At 39.9% G+C, this 14,836-nt stretch overlaps 1 protein-coding gene and 1 non-coding gene across 4 annotated transcripts in view; one reads left to right on the forward strand and one right to left on the reverse strand.

Moving 5' to 3' along the window:
- Window positions 1-14,836, reverse strand: part of KICS2 (KICSTOR subunit 2) — a 36,259-nt gene that overhangs the window by 7,174 nt on the left and 14,249 nt on the right. The window contains exons 3-4 of one of the 3 annotated variants that reach the window (XM_037996847.2): window positions 6,232-7,043; window positions 12-100 (exon numbers count right to left, since the gene is read on the reverse strand). In XM_037996847.2, the coding sequence (XP_037852775.1) occupies window positions 27-100; window positions 6,232-7,043 (886 nt within the window). In that variant the 3' untranslated portion in view covers window positions 12-26. Of the gene's footprint in view, window positions 1-11; window positions 101-1,123; window positions 7,044-14,836 lie in introns of those variants that run through there. The other 2 variants (XM_037996846.2, XM_073020914.1) reach the window with 2 other exon arrangements.
- Window positions 11,009-11,113, forward strand: LOC119623973 (U6 spliceosomal RNA). The gene has a single exon (XR_005240074.2). It is a non-coding gene; the product is annotated as a U6 spliceosomal RNA (small nuclear RNA).

Here is a 14,836-nt window from a genome sequence, read left to right on the forward strand (position 1 = left end):
TGCACATCAAGCCTATTTCTTCTGACTCATTTCCTCTGGAGAAGCAGCTTAGGATAATTCAGGCAAAAGGCCACGAAATAATTGCATTGGTAACAGGAACCTGGTAGAAAAATAGAGGGAACTGCTAAATTAAACTCAAACAGGGCTTTCGTGGGGAGTCACATAGCATGTTTTTTGTTTCTCACTTAGGATAAAAAAAAAAATCTAGTTTTCTTACATTTTTACTTGAAAAAAATCAGAGGCTAATTTAATGCTTTTATACAACAATTAGTGCAAATACACTAAGAGTGATCTTTTACATAATAAATCACATAGTAAAAATACACTTGAAAAGATTTTAGAGTAACTTTTCCTGCCAAATAACCTGTCAAATACATACAGCAATGCTTGGCTGCATTGGCCAAAGGCCTTGTGTGTTCATGAAGTGGCTAGGATTAATTGTGGTCACCCTGTTAGTATCAACACTGACCTTTCCCCCTCTATGTATTCCTTCCTCATTGCCTGAAAAAAAGTAACTGGTTATAAAAACAATCAAAATGAATACTTTTAGATGCTCTTTCCCAAAACTGGGTCAGATGTATGTCCTGGATCTTAGAGGCATGGGAAGAAAGATGGCTAAAGCAGAATCTATGAGAAAGAAATCAGAAACTAAGGTAAGAGAGGATGGGGCTGGGCATAGTGTCACGCCTGTAATCCCAGCACTTGGGAGGCAGATCACCTGACATCAGGAATTCGAGACCAGCCTGGCCAACACGGTGAAACCCCATCTCTACTAAAAATACAAAACTTAGCCGGGCGTGGTGGTGCGTGCCTATAATCCCAGCTACTCAGGAGGCTGAGGTACGAGAATTGCTTGAACCCAGGAGGCAGAGGTTGCAGTGAGTGGAGATTGCGCCACTGCACTCCAGCCTGGGCAATGGAGAAATAACGGGTAAGAGAGGATGGGAGGGAGAGAAGGAAGGGAGAGAGGAAAAGAAGGAAAGAGGGAGGAAGAGAGACTGATAGAGGGAGAGTGAGAGGAAAAAATGTGGAGGAAAATAGTCAATAGTTAAGAGAGAAAATTAACCATGAGGAAGAAATAAGGGAAAGTCATAATATTTACCAAAAAAAAAACCCCTTGTGGTCAGGGAGAAAATGGCTGCTTTATTTCAAATTCAGGGTTAAACCTAAGAGGCAGAAATCTTTATACATTCATATACATTTCTTTTAAAACTCCCCAGTGTCTGGAAGATGCTAAGGAACTAACTCAATATGTTAAGAACTAGTAAAAATAAATAAAGGCCGGGCGCGGTGGATCACGCCTGTAATCCCAGCACTTTGGGAGGCTGAGGCGAGCAGATCATGAGGTCAAGAGATCGAGACCATCCTGGCCAACATAGTGAAACCCCAACTCTACCAAAAATACAAAAATTAGCTGGGTGTGGTGGCACGTTCCTGTAGTCCCAGCTACTCAGGAGGCTGAGGCAGGAGAATCACTTGAATCCTGGAAGCGGAGATTGTGGTGACCCGAGATCGTGCCATTGCACTCCAGCCTGGGCAACAAGAGCGAACAAAACTCCATCCCAATAAATAAATAAATAAATAAATAAATAAATAAATAAATTAAAGAAAAGCAAAAGAATCAAGGATTTATCCATCCATTCCATATGAACTGTACTTCAAGGTACTAAATAGTTGGAGGTGAATTTCTCTTTGTAGGTGTATTCTGGCTAATGAGAAAAGGAATAACAATTAGAATATTACCAGTTTATAACCTCTAATGATACAGTCTATCTAGGCAATGCCAGTTATTAGCTGCTTCCTAATAAAATATGCAACACCACTACACAAAGAAAAGCTGAATCTGATTAAACATCTTGCTCTAACTTCCAATATAAAAGGGGAAAAAGGATGAAAAACATGTTAAGTGACAGTTCAAGGATACCATCTTCAAAATCCTGACTGTAAAAACCTTACAGGAGAAATAAACTAAACATTCCCATCAAAAGGCAGAGATTGTTGCTCTTTTTAATCTGTCTTATCTCCTTAGTTCTGTCTGTAGATACTTCAAATACAAAGATATAAAAATAAGTAAGTTAAAAATGAGAATATGGAAAACACACACACACACACCACAAACAATAAGCATAAGAAAGTTGGAAGGGCGATAAAAACATGGGCAAAATGGACTTTGGAGTAAGCAGTAGCAGTGGAGATAAGCAGGAAACTTCTTAAAAATAAAATGGTGACTACAAGTGAAGGAAAAACTATAAATGTATATGGGCCTAATGACAGGACTCCAAAATACAGGATGGAAAAACTGACAGAAGTAAAGGAAGAAAATCACAAATCCACAAGCAGTGTTGGAGATTTTAAAACACCTCGCTTAGTAATTGATAGAGTAACCAAGAGAAAAAAAAGAAATCATAATATAGAAGAACTAAAATGCTATCAACCAACCATAAAAATTTGGAAACAAAAAACCACAAAGATTCTAAAATAGGAAGAGTGGGTAGGTTGGTTAGGCATTTATCTGCCTCCTCTTCTAAACCACTTCTCTTTCAAACATAATAACTAGGTACAGGTTTGCCACAGAATTGAAGAGAAAGAAAAGAACAGGAAAGGTGCCGAATTTAAGAAAAGAGTGGTCCATCTTTTATTTATATAGCCTTCAAATTCCAGAGTTTCCAAAGCCTTTTTTACACACATGATCTCGTTCCATCCTAACACTACCCTTTGAAAAGGCAGCCCACATTTCCATAGTTCCATTTTACAGACAAGGAAGTTGAGCTCAGAGGCTGATTTGCCAAATGAACAAAATCGCGAGTCTGCTTCTAGATCAAAAGGGTAGACGTATTTTAAAGATCACCTGGGGGAATTCCCTGAGAATGTAGTGAAGTATCAATTATTTTCTTTCTAGAAAGTACATTTTCTGCTGGACACAGTGGCTCACACCTGTATTCCCACTTGGCAGGCTAAAGAGGGAGGAACACTTGAGCCCAGTATTTCGAGACCACCCTGAGCAACAGAGTACGACCCCATCTCTAAAATATATTTTTTAAATTAGCCAGGCATGGTCCTAGCTACTTGGGAGGCTGAGGCAAGAGGATCATTGAGCCTAGGAGTTCAAAGCTGCAGAGAGCTATGATCATGCCACTGTACTCAAGCCTGGGCGACAGAAAAAAAAAGTATTTGGAAATATTTCCCCCAATATGTCCAAATATCCAAAGCAATTATATTAAGGGTATTGGCTTCTTGGTTAAGAATTGGGCTTTATTTTCACACACTCCCTGAAATGACACAGCCAGAGATCAGGTAGGACCCAGAGAGAACAAAGTTACAAACCCTGTGTCCAAACAGCATCCTAAAATGAAATACTCCTGGATGGAACCCCTTGGCAAACTCGGTGTTGACCAAACTCCCAGTTACCCATAAAAACTTATCAAGTTATGGTTTAGAAACAAATTCAAAGAAAGCAGTCTGCAGAAAATATGCAGATTTACTCTTTTAATTAGCAAAACACAGACTTTACAGATCTCATTACTGTATTTAGAGAATAAATCTTAGAGTAAAATGACTTTGTTTCTTGACTTGAACCAAATTATGTGGGTTTTTTTATAATTAGAAAACTTTATTGAAGAGCTTAAGAAATAATTTAAGTATCAATATTGAATCTTCAAAAACTGCTCCAGTAAGTCTATGACAGCTGCACAGTAATTCATAAATATATATAGTCTTAGATTTTCTTAATATTCACATCTGTCTTCTGTTCTTTGAAATTCTTTTTGTGTTTATGCTTAAAGATAGACATATAATTCAAGTATGTTCAGGTGAGGACTGGTTATTTAAATAGCATATATATGCTTTACATACACCTATCTCTGGGTTCCACTGAAGCATATATTCTTCCAGGTATTTGGGGGACTGTGTCATTAAGGCTAATGGTGGTTTAATCTAAGAGGAAAAAAATGAAAAAAATACACGCATACCAAGGAATATTTTTTAGTTTCTTGGCAAAACACAAAAGAGAGGAAAAGTGATTTGACTTTTTAGCTCCAATTGCTTTCAATTTCTTAGGTAAGATCAATGTTATAGAATCTGCTGAGATTTTTTTATAGAACCTGAGTGAATAAAATGCAGAGGTAAATCACTACTTTCTATTTAAAGCAAACTGGCTTTTTACAAAGCTTATGACCATTTTTAAAGAAAAAGAAAGGAGGCCAGGTGCAGTGGTGTATGCTTATAATCCCAGTGCTTTGGGAGGCCGAGGTGGGAACCTCGTGTGAGCCAAGGAGTTTGAGACCAGCCTGAGCAACATAGTGAGACCCAGGTGTGATGGCTCATGCTGTAATCCCAGCTACTTAGGAGGCTGATGTGGGAGGATCACTTGAGCCCAGGAGGGTGAGGCTGCAGTGAGCCATGATTGTGCCGCTGTACTCCAGCCTGGACAACAGAACAAGACCCTGTCTTGAAAAAAAAAGGAAAAACACATGTTCTTCCCAGAAAATAAAAAATAGGCCAGAGTTTCTTAGTTCCTCTTCTTTTTTTTTTTTGAGACAGGTCTCACTCCTTCACCTAGGCTGGAGTGCAGTTGCACAATCTCAGCTCACTGCATCCTCTGCCTCCCAGGTTCAAGCGATTCTCCTGCTTCAGCCCCCATAGTAACTGGGATTACAGTCGCCCGCCACCACACTCACGGCCAATTTTTGTATTTTTAGTAGAGAGGGGGTTTCACCATGTTGGCCAGGCTGATCTCGAACTCCTGACCTCATGTGATCTGCGCATCTCAGCCTCCCAAAGTACTGGGATTACAGGCATGCACCACCGTACCTGGCCGGTTCTTTATCCTGCCAGGCAGTCCACCCAAGGTGGGCAGGCTTCCTACATGGACTCCGAGGAGTTCTCTGGTCTCTGCTGATGTTGCCGGCAAACCTGCTGTGGACACCCAGTAAAACAGTGGCTCCATACAATCATGAGAAAAAAGATGAATGTGACCATTACATTTCACACAGGCTTTGAAGGAACCATCAAACCAGTAACAACTCAATTACTCTTTGTGGCTTCTTTTTATTTTGAATCAATAATCTAGAAGTGAAGGTCTCCACAGCCCATTATGCCTTCACTGATCCACCTACTTCCCATGAACACCTGCTGAAGGAAAGGGATAAGGCAGCACGTGCTAAGATGCAGTGCTGCTTCTAAACACAATTTGTGGGGGGCAGGCATGAAACCCAAGTTCAGAAGTACTTAAGTACTGAGGTTATTACTCAACTATGAAAAGGTCTTTCAGGCGCACAACTGATTTTTAGCAGGTGCAGGGTATGAAGACCTTCATTGTGATTTTATAAAAGTAGGCTATGTTGCATGAGTATCTAAAAGCAGCTGAAAAACCAACTGCATGCTTTTAAGCCTAAAAATAACCCAGGACTAGAGCCAAACATGTACATTTCAGCAGAAAAGTGATAAACAGAAAGCCAAGCGGGTAATATGCTGAAGAATGAAGAAAGCCCACATGATGGCTTATGCTGACTTTAAAACTGAGTGAAACATTCAAACATTAAAGAAGTCAAAACAAATGCAGTTAGGTGTATACATCACCCCAAAAGAACCTATGGCTATTAAAGCTGCCATGAGGATCTTCTGAACTGTTAAAATCTTACTTACGTTATGCTACCAATCTGATTCACCTTCAGTTTCAATAACTGATAGAAATTTCTTACCAAGACCCTCATTTTGGCATCATAAATGTTAATTTGTAGATCAGAATCATAAAACTACTAACTCCATATTCATCTGCTAATTTATGAGACAGAACACATACAGTCCTTAATTCTAAAAAGGCCATTTAGTATCTCACCCCTATTACTCTTCCAAGGAGGGAAACAGAGAGGGTGTCCGGAATTGCAGTAGAACACGTTTAGAACAACAGAAAAACATATGGGGGGAAAAAAGCCCAATAAATATTCAATCTACAAGAAATATAAGAAAATAGGGGGAAATACTGCAACTACTTTGCTGTACCATGGAGATACATGGTAGCCCATGACCACTTCCTAGATTATTCTTTGGATACTCAACTCAACTGGCCTTAATTGCTTATAAAGTGTGCAACACAGGAAGGATCTGTCTTTAATTTAGTTCTGAAAGAGGCATGAGTGGACATAAACTCTAATCACAGACCACTGTAGATCATTAGGGTAATTAAGAACAGTTTCTAGTCTTGAAACCCCTCCACACAAATCACCTGCTAACCTTTGGATCCAGGTTTCAGACTTGCAAACACTTTGGGGTTCTTAAGGGCAAGTGAGAGCTCATTGAGGAAGGAAATAAAGTGGGAGTCTCTCTCAGATTTCTTTGACTCAAAAATGACAACAATGGTAAAGTGAGGTTCCGGGCGGGTTAGGAAGTAGGTACTCTGAACTTTGTCGTCATAGAAGTGGACCACTTTCTCCAAGCTGTTCAGATCAGATGTGCGGTCCGTCATGATCATGATGACATTGGGCCAGTGCATGACTGGCCTGTCGCTGGGCAGAGACACTACAGCTGGATACTGGTCCACACCCTTGGGGGCCTCTCTGTAGGAATGGGGGTGGTGATAACCATGACCCTGAAAACTCTCAGAACCCCTGTTGTCAAAAATTAAGGACACATTGGCAGCATCATATTTCCTGATGAAGCTGGAAATCTTTCCAAAAAAGTCTGGGTTAGCTTTTGCTGTCAACGTTTTCATTTCTGAAGCAGTAGTTTGTCGGCTCAGAGCCTCATGAAAGTAAAAGCTAAACTTGGCAAGAAGCATGTTTTTGAGTTTCATCAGCCAAAGGAAAAGGTGTGGAGGCTGCACGGCCTTCTGAGACTGCCCTCCAAACAGATGTTTCTTGGTCTCCCGCTGTTTCTCAAAGATCTGGCCCCAGGTCTGCAGCTTGGTGTGCGCACTGTGTAAATTAACCAGAGATGGGAGGAACTTCCACTCTGAGACCTGGGCCTGGGCTTTCAGGAGATGACACAGGACGTCAACTTCCAGCTGGAAACTGCTTTCCAAAGGACTGAGGATTGGGTGGTGAAATCTAAAGGGAAGAGAGAAATTAATAGAGATACGTGGAAATGTTACTTCACTTGCCACACTGACATTTTTCTAACCACAAAGCAACAATATGGCCAAACAAATAATATTATGTTTCAGGACAGGGGAAGAAAAGATGGAAGAACTACATGTTGATTTATTTTAAAATTCTGATATAATTTCACCATTTCAAAATTATGTCAACATCATATTTTCCTGTGGAAATAGCCTGAGAATAGTGGCCACTTTCTTTTCAACAACAGAAATACCGAATTAGCTACAATTCATTTTTTTTTTTTTTAATTTATTTTAGACTGGGTCTTGCTCTGTCACCCAGGCTGGAGTGCAGTTGTGCAATCATGGCTCACTGCAGCTCAATTCCTGGGCTCAAGTGAGCCTCTCGCCTTAGCATCCCAAGCAGCTGAGACTATAGGCACGCACTCCATTTTCTGTGGAGACAAGGTCTCCCTGTGTTGCCCAGGCTGGTTTCAAACCCTAAGTGTTCTTTCCACCTTGGTCTCCCAAAGTGCTGGGATTACAGGTGTGGGCCACCATGCCTGGCCTAAATTAGCTATAATTCTTTCTGAGCGTATTTTATTTATTCTGGGAATTGTATGACTAAAACAATCATTGAAACAAGGCATGCTCTTTTCAGAGTGTGGTCCTAAAGAGGCGGAGGTAAAACAAAAAAAGTCACTAAAACATCTGTTGAATGTATAGATGACACATATAAACTCATTTAATGTTCACAGTAATGCCATGAGGTACTAAACCTGTCTTGCAGATGACAGTACATACTATAAGCTTATATGGAAAACACAGTAGATAAAATAAACGTTTATTAGAGAAATAGAGCATTTATTTATTAGACAGTCTTTATTCAATCCTGGTTCCCAAATTCCCTTCATCTTTAATTATAGTTAAAAACAAAATGGTGGCCAGCCTGGCCAACATGGTGAAACCCCATCCTTACTAAAAATACAAAAATTAGCCAGGCATGCTGGCGCGTGACTGTAATCCCAGTTCCTCAGAAGGCTGAGGCATGAGAATTGCTTGAACCTGGGGGGGTGAGGTTGCAGTGAGCTGAGATCGCGCCACTAAACTCCAGCCTGGGCGACAGAGCAAGACTCTGTCTCAAACAAATAAACAAACAAACAGTGACCCAATAAGAAATAGCTAACACTTCAATCACTTTCCATTTATCTTAGGATAAAACCCCAAATCCGTAAAAAGGCCTAGGAAGCACTGAATAATGTAGTCCCTTCCCAGTTTGAGCCACATTCTTCTTATTCTCACTTTCTCCAGATATTAATTAAATAACTGAAAATGTAACTATACTACAAGGAGTTCAAGACAGTAGTGCAATTTGACTTCCATTTGTCCTAGACAAAATGTGTAAAAGTTTCTGATGCTGGGCACAGTAGCTCATTCCTGTAAACCCAGCACTTTGGGAGGCAGAGGCGGGTGGACTGCTTGAGCCCAGAAGTTCATGAGACCAGCCTGGGCAACATGGAAAAACCCCATCTCTACAAAACATTCAAAAATTAGTCAAGTGTGGTGGTGTGCACCTGTGGCCCCAGCTACTCAACTCAGAAGGCTGAGGTGGGAAGATCACCTGAGCCCAGCAAGGCTGAAAGGCTGAGACTAGTGGGCTGTGATCGCACTACTGCGCTTGACAGAGGGAGACCCTGTCTCCAAAAACAGTTTTTGACTATGATCTATAGTAAAAAACACAGTTTATATTGTGACCAAGTACCTGCACACATAAATATTATTTTATTTCAATATTTTCTTACTATGTACAATGTACTGTGCTAAATTTCTGCTTGAGTCATAATGTTCTAGGGGCAAAGGAGCGAATAGAGGGGGCAGCTATTACTTCCGCTATTGATATTTTCTAATATACGTTAAATATATTTTATTTTCTACTTGATATTTTCTAATATATATTAAATATATATTTATTTTCTACTATATATATTAAGTCAGATTACTAACTCACTAAGTTAACTTTATAACCCATGGATTACTACCTGCTGTTTGTAAAACACTGTTCTACTTCACATGTAATAGTAATGTTTAGAGGGAAAAGAACATGATGTGGGACATCCTCTCTTCTAGGCACAGGGAAAAAAGGGCAAGTTCAGGGACCCTAGACAAGTGACAGCATGACCCATTTTCATCAATACTGTACTTCTTCCTTATATTTCAGGTCTCCTCATCAGTCACTTCTCTAGAAAAGCTTTCTCTGTCTACTTCCAGACGAGGTCAGGTTCCCCAGTTACATCTTCTCATTTCCTAATACCTCTGTCCCACTTCAGTAGTCTGACTATGTAATTTCTCAGGAAAACAGACATATGGCCACCCTAGTTTTAACTCCTCCTAAAGCGGAAGTAATAGCTGCCTCCTCTGTTCGCTCTTTTGTCTATCCAGAACATTATGACTCAAGCAGAAATTTAGTCAATGTGGTGACCAACTATGTAAAGATATGAATCCAAGTCTCTGCCTCATTAACTCTGCCTGCTGGTTATGGGCTGAACGAAGTTCTATAACAGTGGAATAGAATGGCAAAGAGAGTCCTTTCTGTACAGACCACACGGAGCTTTCTTGCTCAGTTTCTCTTCTGAGAAACGCCTAGTGGCTGCCAGGCCTGATACATGCTCTTCTCCAGAAGTCTACATCAAGCGCTTACACTCTTCCTAAAGATTCACAGCACCTGCAGAGGTTGCGGAATCACCTCAGCAAGTGATCCCACTGTAAAGGCAGGGGAAGTACTTGTATTTATTGAGCACATTATATGTTCCAGGCACTATGGTAGATGATCTACAGGCCTGAGTGCATTTGATGTCTTCATTGTTAATGAGATGGATGCTTCTCACACAGTTCGATTTTGGCTACTGGTGAAAAAGAACATGCTGGTTATCAACTAAACAATTAGAAAAAAAAAAAATCACAAGTATACCTAGGATTTTTGTTTAAATCTACTTAAATACTAATTAAAAGGATTACAGTTAAGAGAATCCATACTAGGTTGGACATTGTAAGAGATAAACCGATTATCATGTGAAATGTTGTTATTCATGTTATCTGCATTTTACATCAACATCCTTCCAGCTGAGGCAGTTAAAACATTGGTGAGATCAAGTCTAATAATATACACAATCCATGGAATACTATGCGGTCATAAAAAGGAACGAGATCATGTCCTTTGCAGGGATATGGATGAAGCTGTAAGCCATTATCCTTAGCAAACTAACATTAATAGGAACAGAAAACTAAACACTGCATGTTCTCACTTATAAGTAGGAGCTGAACAATGAGAACATGTGGACACAGGGAGGGGAACAACATACACTGGGGCCTACTTGGGGAGGGAGGTGCCGGGGAGAGCATAAGGGAAAAGAGTTAACACGTGCTGGGCTTAATATCTAGGTGATGGGTTAACAGGTACAGCAAACCACCACAGCACATGTTTACCTATGTAACAAACCTGCACATCCTGCACATGTACCCTAGAACTTAAAAAAATTAAAGTAAAAAAATAAATAAATACACAAAAAATCAGAAAGATAAACCAGATCTCAAATCTTCTAGCTTATGTGTTTAATTAATTTGGACTTTTCAAACATTATATATTTTAGAATGAACACTAAGAAAGTTCACTGAGAGCAGTTGCTCATATCTGTAATCTTAGCACTTTGGGAGGCCAAAGCAGGAGGATCATTAGGAGCCCAGGAGTTTGAAACCAGCCTGGGCAACATAGTGAGACCCCTGTCTCTACAAAAACTTAAAGTATAAAAAAATTAGCGAGGCCTGGTGGAGTGCGCCTGTAGGCCTAGATACTTGGGAGGCTGAAGTGGGAGGATTGCTTGAGCCTGGGAGGTTGAGGCTATAGTGAGCCATGATCACACCACTGCACTCCAGCATGGACAGCAGAGTGAAACCCTGTCTTTAAAAAAAAAAAAAAAAGCTCACTTCAGCAGCACATATACCGAAATTGGAATGATACAGAGAAGATTAGCATGTCCCCTATACAAGGATAACACTTTTTTTAAAAATCTACTTAAATACTATATATTTTTAAAAATGTTTTAAATGTACACATGCAAAACCCTATTATAGAGTAAGTCTCAAAATCTTTGAATTGTAAGAAAGCCACCTTAGCTTTTAGGCCCCTTGACACTTATAAGCATTAAATATCACAAACTTCTATAATCATGGCTATTAGGAAAATCTGCCCAGGAACTAGGAACATAGTAAGACTGTTAATCACAGGATTAACGACATGAAATTAGAGAAAATTCTAGTACAAATAACACTATTGTTATCTTTCTACTGCTTTTGGCTGGAAATCATCATTTATAGGCAATGCTCTCCTTAAGAGGACATAAATTCCCTGTCCAAACCTTCAGAAAGAATTCCGAACAAGCTCTTCCATAACATACACTAACAGTGCTTAAGTGCTCAACATTTATTAAAGATAAATGTGAATGTTGAAGCTATTTTTTGACCTCAAGAAGAGCTAAAAATTCATGTTAATGTTAGTCTGCCAAGACTTAGAGATTAGCATTATGATGTATCATTTCCCTGTTTCCACTGCCATGTGCCTCATAGCTATTCACAACTCGTATTATAGGAGGCTCTGTTAAGTGGCTGTAATCCAAAAATATCCACCTAAGCTACGGCAGCAAGCTTGAAAGAGTCTGAATAGTCTTAATACAGAATAAATTAACAACTATTTGCAGAGATCATCTGCTCTGAGGAAAGGAAGGAAGGAAAAAGGGAAGGAAGGAAGGAAAAAGGGAAGGAAGGAAGGAAGTCTCCATAGAATAGAGGAAAATATAAAATGAATAGATTTGTGTAATATTCTAATGAAACACTAAACTCCACTTTAGGAACACTGCCTTTCTGCTTTGCAAATCTGCACCATGGAGTTCTTTCCAAAAGGTGTACGTTCTTATTTGTTTATTTATTTATTTGTTTATTTACAGGCAAGGTCTCACTGCACAGCTCAATGCAGCATGAACCTTCCAGGTTCAAGGAATCCTTCCACCTCAGCTCCCTTAGTAGCTGGGACTACAGGCACACACCATCACACCCAGCTAATTTTTAAAGTTTTTGTAGAGACAGGGTCTTGCTGTTTCCCGGGGTGGTCTTGAACTCCTAGCCTCAAGCAATCCTCTTGCTTTAGCCTCCCAAAGTTCTGGGATGACAGGTGTGAGCCACCACGCCAGGCCAAAATGATAAATTTTTTTTTCACATGTGCAGAACGTACAGCTTTGTTACATAGGCATATGTGTACTACAGTGGTCTGCTGCACCCAGAATGATAAATTTTATGTTATGTACATTTTACCATGACAAAACAAAATCTGTAACATCTTTTCATTTAAACAACTTATTTACTAATTCTTAAATACCAATACATTGAAGATATAAAAAATTACCCAGAGATGTGCCCTACTGGACCTTCCATGGCAGAAGGAGGCATTTATAATGAATACAAAGTAGAAACTAATACATTTATTATGAATAAAATAACATTTCAGAGGAAGGAACAATTCCTTTTGGTCAAAAGATTGTGGAAGCCATAGAGGAGATGGCTTTGAATTGAGCCATGATGCTTAAAATAGCTAAGAGGTAGAAACAACTCCAATGCTCACTGACAAATGAATGGATAAAGAAAATATGGTACATACATACTACTCAGCCTTAAAAGAAGGAAATCCTGTCACATGCTACAACATGGGTGAACCTCACGGACATTACGGTAACTGAAATAAGTCAGTCACAAAAAGACAAATACTATATGATTCTACTTATATGTGATATCCAGAGTAGTCAAACTCACAGAAACAGAAAACAGAACAGTGGTTGCCCAGGGCTGGGAGGGGGGAAAATGTTGGTCAATGAGTATAGGGTTTCAGTGAGGTGAGATGAAAATATTCTGAAGATCTACTACAAAAGACTGTGAATATACTTAACACTACTGAACTGGATACATAAACAAAGTTAAAATGATGAATCTGCTGGGGGCGGTGGCCTATGCCTGTAATCCCAGCACTTCAGGAGGCTGAGATGCGCGGGTCCCTTGAACTCACGAGTTCAAGACCAGCCTGGGCAACATGGCAAAATCCCATCTCTACAAAAATACAAAAATTAGCTAGACGTGGTGATATGCGCCTATAGTCCCAGCTACTCGGGAGGCTGAGGCAGGAGAATCTCTTGAGCCCGGGAGGTGGAGGTTGCAGTGAGCTGAGATCAGGCCACTGCATTCCAGCCAAGGTGATACAGCCAAATCTTGTCTCAAAAAAAAAAAAAAAAAAAAAAAAGATGGTAAATTTGATATTATGCATTTTTTTAAACAAAATAGAAAAGCAGGGGGAAGAGTAGGCAGGATTTTGCCATATGAAGACAGGGGCTTGATTTTCCAGCCCCAATCTTCTCCCATTCATGATTCCTCACCCTTTGTTTTGTAATTTCGCAGCTCCTTTCCTACCGATGGAATATGGACTGGGCCACCTAACTTGCTTTGGCCAAAGAGATGCTAACAGATTGGATGCAAGCAAAGGCTTAAAATGAGCTTAGCTGGGTCATACTTTTGTGCTTTGGACATTGCTACTGGGTAGCTACTTCCCCTCCAACCTTACGCTCAGAATGAACACATGTGGAGCAGACCCAAGCCCAAAGCTCACAGTAAAAAGTCAAACCCAGTGAAACAAACAGTGTTAAGCAGAGCTACCCACTTGAACCTTGCTCAGGTCAGCCAACCCTAGTAGGCCTGCAAACCCACAAGTGTAAATTTGGAGGTCTGTTATGCAGACTTATTGTGGCAATAGCAAACTGATACATGATAGAACAATAAAAGGACATTCTGAGCATAAAAATAACAGGATCCTAAGCAGAGAGGTAGGAAATGGCAAATCCTTATGATGAACATATTGAGTATTAGACTATGGGGTGTTTTTGGACTTCTGCTTAAAATCCTCAATGATCTCTCTCTCTCTCTCTCTCTCTCTCTCTCTCTCTCTCTCTCTCACAATCTCACTCTGCTGCCTATGCTGGAGTGCACTGGCACAATTGCAGCTCAATGCAGCCTCCACCTCCCGGGTTCAGGTGATACTCCTGCCTCAGCATCCCAAGTACCTGGGATTACAGCACACACCACCACACCTGTCTGATTTTTGTATTTTTAGTAGAGATGGGGTTTCAGCATGTTGGCCAGGCTGGACTCAAACTCCTGACCTCAAGTGATCCGCCCACCTTGGCCTCCCAAAGTGCTAGGATTACATGCATTAGACACTGCACCTGGCTCTTTTTAAGTTTTTCTTTGTAGTAAGAATTTGGCTGCAATGTAAAGCACTTGATGGGAGGTAGCAGATGAATTTGAAAAGATAGGCTGGGACACTATCACGGAAGACTTTGAAGGTCTTCACTATTAAAATCTAAGCATGTCAAATGCCTAGGAGAGAGCGCATTCCACAGAAATTGCACTACTATTAGTTTTGCTTATTAAATTTTCATTGAGCAATAATTAACCTTGTTAACTATACACATGCAACTAACAAAATGTCTTATTAACAGCCTTATCATCAAAAATCTTTTTTTGACGAAAAGCGGGCATAAGGGCTAAATAAATTGTAGTTCTGCCTTTTGTGAGAAATTTGTGAATTAAAGCATTCAGATCAAGAAAGTGTACTTCCTAAAATGCAAACAAATATATGTAGATCAATTTTTTAATGTTCTTTAAATTCTAGCTATAAAATTATTTTTATACTTTATTAAATTTAAGAATTAA

Source organism: Chlorocebus sabaeus, chromosome 11, assembly GCF_047675955.1.
Source record: "Chlorocebus sabaeus isolate Y175 chromosome 11, mChlSab1.0.hap1, whole genome shotgun sequence".
In the NCBI taxonomy this organism is placed as follows: Eukaryota; Metazoa; Chordata; class Mammalia; order Primates; family Cercopithecidae; genus Chlorocebus; species Chlorocebus sabaeus.